Consider the following 3,523-nt stretch of genomic DNA (forward strand, 5'->3'; position numbering starts at 1 on the left):
CCGTCTTTTTTTATATATATTTTATGAATTGATTTTTCAGAGATTTGTTTGAATTATAACTCTAAGATGCCCAAGCATCTACAGTGCTGAACTTATTTAAAAACACATTTAAATAAACAATTATTCAAAATCTAATCACAGAAAGATTCCAGAAATTCCGACCAAAAACTTCAGAACTTGAAACAATTAAACAGCGCCGAAAATTTCCCTACATTACTTGCACAGCACGTTAAAAAAACCAGGGCGCGCAATTTCTATAAATCGTGCGTGATCATGAGCGAGAGAGCCAGAAGCGGACACTTCTGTACCCTGACTACGCGAAAATACGGAGGAGAAATGGCGGGGCCATTTGATAAACAAGCAAAGGTGTACTCAGAGAGCAGGCCTGGTTATCCTGCATCGTTGTTTTCCATGTTGGCATCTCTAACCGCCAATCACCAACTGGCTTGGGACGTGGGTGCGGGCAATGGGCAGGCTTCTGTTTCTGTAACCTCTCTTACCCTCTTCTTTCCTTTCATTTAATTTCACTCCGTTGCTCTTTTTTTCATATCTAGTAATTGTCAGGTTTCACATGAAATTATGAGATCATTGCCGGCCAAAAATAGATTTAATGAAATTATGAGAGCGTAGATTGCAGAGCATTACGATCGCGTGATCGCCACAGACAGAAGCAAGAAGCAGCTGGATTTGGCGCCGAAGCATCCCAAAGTGACGTATGCTGTCACTCCGCCCGTCATGACGGATGAAGAGCTGTTTTCGATAGTGGGGGAGGAGGGATCGGTGGATCTGGTGACTGTGGCCACGGCAGTCCACTGGTTCGACCTCGAGACCTTTTACTCTCAAGTTAAACGCCTCCTGCGCAAACCAGGGGGTGTGATAGCTGTGTGGACTTATGCGAATCTCAGCGTCAGTCCCGCTGTGGATGCAGTGTTTGCAGAATTCCTGGAGTCAACCATGCCTTACCGGCAACTAAAGATGGATATAGATGTAGTAAAGGATGGATACAGGAAGCTGCCGTTCCCGTTCGAACCGGTGCTAGAAAATGGAGGGGGGAGCGAAGGTAATCCCTTGGAAATGGAGATGGAGATACAGCTGTCGTTCGAAAAGTTTTTGGTATTGTGCAATTCTCCCAATGGGGTGGTCATAGCGAGAGAGAAGGGCGTGGAGCTTCTGAATGAAACGGTATTGAGAAGGTTCAGAGAGGCGTGGGGTGATGAAAACAAGATTTACACCTGCAAAATGCCACTGTGCGTGCTGGTAGGCACTTTGCCCCTTTGAAGCTACATATTAGTGGGCACTCAGTGGCAAAAGATTTTCTTCTAAACATTATGGATCACAGAATTTTAAACTCAGAAATTTTATATGTTATTTAAGTGAAATAAAATTGTTATATGTTTGAAGAGAAAGTTATTAAATTATTTAAATGAAATAAGATTGTTGTATGTTCTGGAGAGAAAGTTATGATTTTGTCATGAAATTCATGAACAATGTGTTAACAATAAATTTCAAAATGATAAAAGAAAAGATAAAGGTTGCCATCTAATACCCATTTCATCATTTCTAATCATTTTTCCCTTAGTATAGTTTGAGAGATGATTGCAAGCTTAGGTATATAAGTAATATAACAAGTTTTAATATAATATTGGGTTGAGTATATTATAATATATATTAATGCTTTATTAGGCTACAAGAATTTAATAATACAAAATATTAATATTATAGTATTATATTATATTAGGGGTGGCATGGAGGGGTTCTTCATGCCCAGAGAAATCAACGTTTTAGAGTATTCATAGGGCTTGGGGAATATGACAAATAATCATGAAAAAACCTATTGTTTATTCTAAGGCATTATTCTCACCAAAAAATTTCAGGTCTCTTCTCAAAATGTATTGGGTAACTCCTTTTTAATAATTCAATATTTAGTTTAAGGAGCTTGCCCCAAAGGGACAGTTCTAGATAATCTCAATCATATTAAGAAGGTATAAAAAATATGCCAAATATTAATTTCAACCACATTATAATGAATAATAAGGAAGAGGATCAGTGTGCCAACCAAAGTTGCAAGCCCGTACTAAGATGATCGGCATCCCCATTCATAAATCCCAAGCTGTCCATCCAAGAATCTTAAATCAGAAATATTTAGCCACTTCCGGTAGCTCTAATGTTAATTTTCAGATCAATGGATCTAAGGAAATATGTTGCAATTAAGTATATATACTACAAATTATTGTTTAATTTTCAGGCTTTATTGGAAGGTATTCACTTCCAAAGGGAGTTGTATTCCTTTTCAAAGGATAATTTTGGTTAAAACAAAATTGTCTGCACTAACCCACTGAATGTTGTTTTTGAATGTGATCAATACAGTGTAAACTAATTTTGGGAGATTTTGGGAGAATACTAAGAGTGTGTTGTTAATTTACATAGAACAAGACTATTTTTTAATAATATTTTTCATGTCTATTTATCTATATTTTAATCTTCAAAATTTTAATATGTTAATTGTTTACTTATACCATACACATTTAAATCACATAAAATCATATATTTTTATAAATAATTATAATAGAAATATAATATTTCAATAAAATATAAAAGTTAAATATATAAAATAAACATGTAAATTAAAAATATTTTAATCTTGTTGCCCATTTATATAAGAGAAATATGTATATTAATAATATATTTTAATCTTTAAATTTTGTTGTTATGTGTGTTAATTTTTTATGCGCCAAAGAGGTGCTATATACCCCAGTATGGAGTAACTCTAATTGTACAGGCAGGGGGCAATTCACCAGCCCGCAACTCATTATCCAAGCCTTAGGAGCGCTACTACTCGTACGTCTATCTGCCTTGGGAGAGCTCAAGATCGTACAGGTCTATCTTCCAGTAACCATACACCTATAGGAAAGCGTCTTAAAGGCCTTTATGTAAGGGTTCGCATCCTGCCGTATGCCCCAACCGGATGAAAGTCCCACAACCGGCCAAGTTGAAGGGTTCATGAGAGCCCGCATACACGAAACCTTGCCCCAGCCACATTGGACCAAAAGGACAAGCCACCTAGGTCTGGACACTAGCTAATTGCCTTCTAGCCATTGTTCACCTTATCCTCGTTTGGATATAGTAGGAGCTCATTTTAGTATCTGTTTTAGTGTAGATTAAAGTGGTTTACGAACACTCAAAAAAGAGGCATGGTAAATAAATAAAACATCTTTTTATACTTACTCTAAAGGTATTGTAAATAAATAAAACATATTTTTATATTTACTCCATAAACCTTTTAGTATTTAAAGAAAACTCAAAAAAGAGGCTTTATTTAGGTGAAGCCTATGGGCCAAATACCATGGGACAAATCATTATTAATACCATGGCCCAAATACCAGATTTATAAAAGAGGTATGGTAAATAAATAAATGTAAAAGAGGTATAACGAAGTATGGTAAATAAACAAAAATATATCAAATATGATTAGAAATCAACATCTAATTATATTCCAAGCCTATGGGCCAAATACCATGGTAAA

General features: G+C 35.9%; 1 protein-coding gene across 1 annotated transcript; it reads left to right on the forward strand.

Moving 5' to 3' along the window:
- Positions 1 to 255: 255 nt before the first annotated feature.
- LOC149249415 (uncharacterized) lies at positions 256 to 1,418 on the forward strand. The gene is made up of 2 exons (XM_089456243.1): positions 256 to 486; positions 631 to 1,418. Exons 1-2 carry the CDS (start codon positions 274 to 276, stop codon positions 1,276 to 1,278), a joined length of 861 nt encoding a protein of 286 aa, XP_089312369.1. The 5' UTR covers positions 256 to 273; the 3' UTR covers positions 1,279 to 1,418.
- Positions 1,419 to 3,523: the final 2,105 nt, after the last annotated feature.

This window comes from Pinus tabuliformis, chromosome 7 (genome assembly GCF_031772625.1).
Source record: "Pinus tabuliformis cultivar Carrire ecotype Pingquan chromosome 7, CPIR1, whole genome shotgun sequence".
NCBI lineage: Eukaryota > Viridiplantae > Streptophyta > Pinopsida > Pinales > Pinaceae > Pinus > Pinus tabuliformis.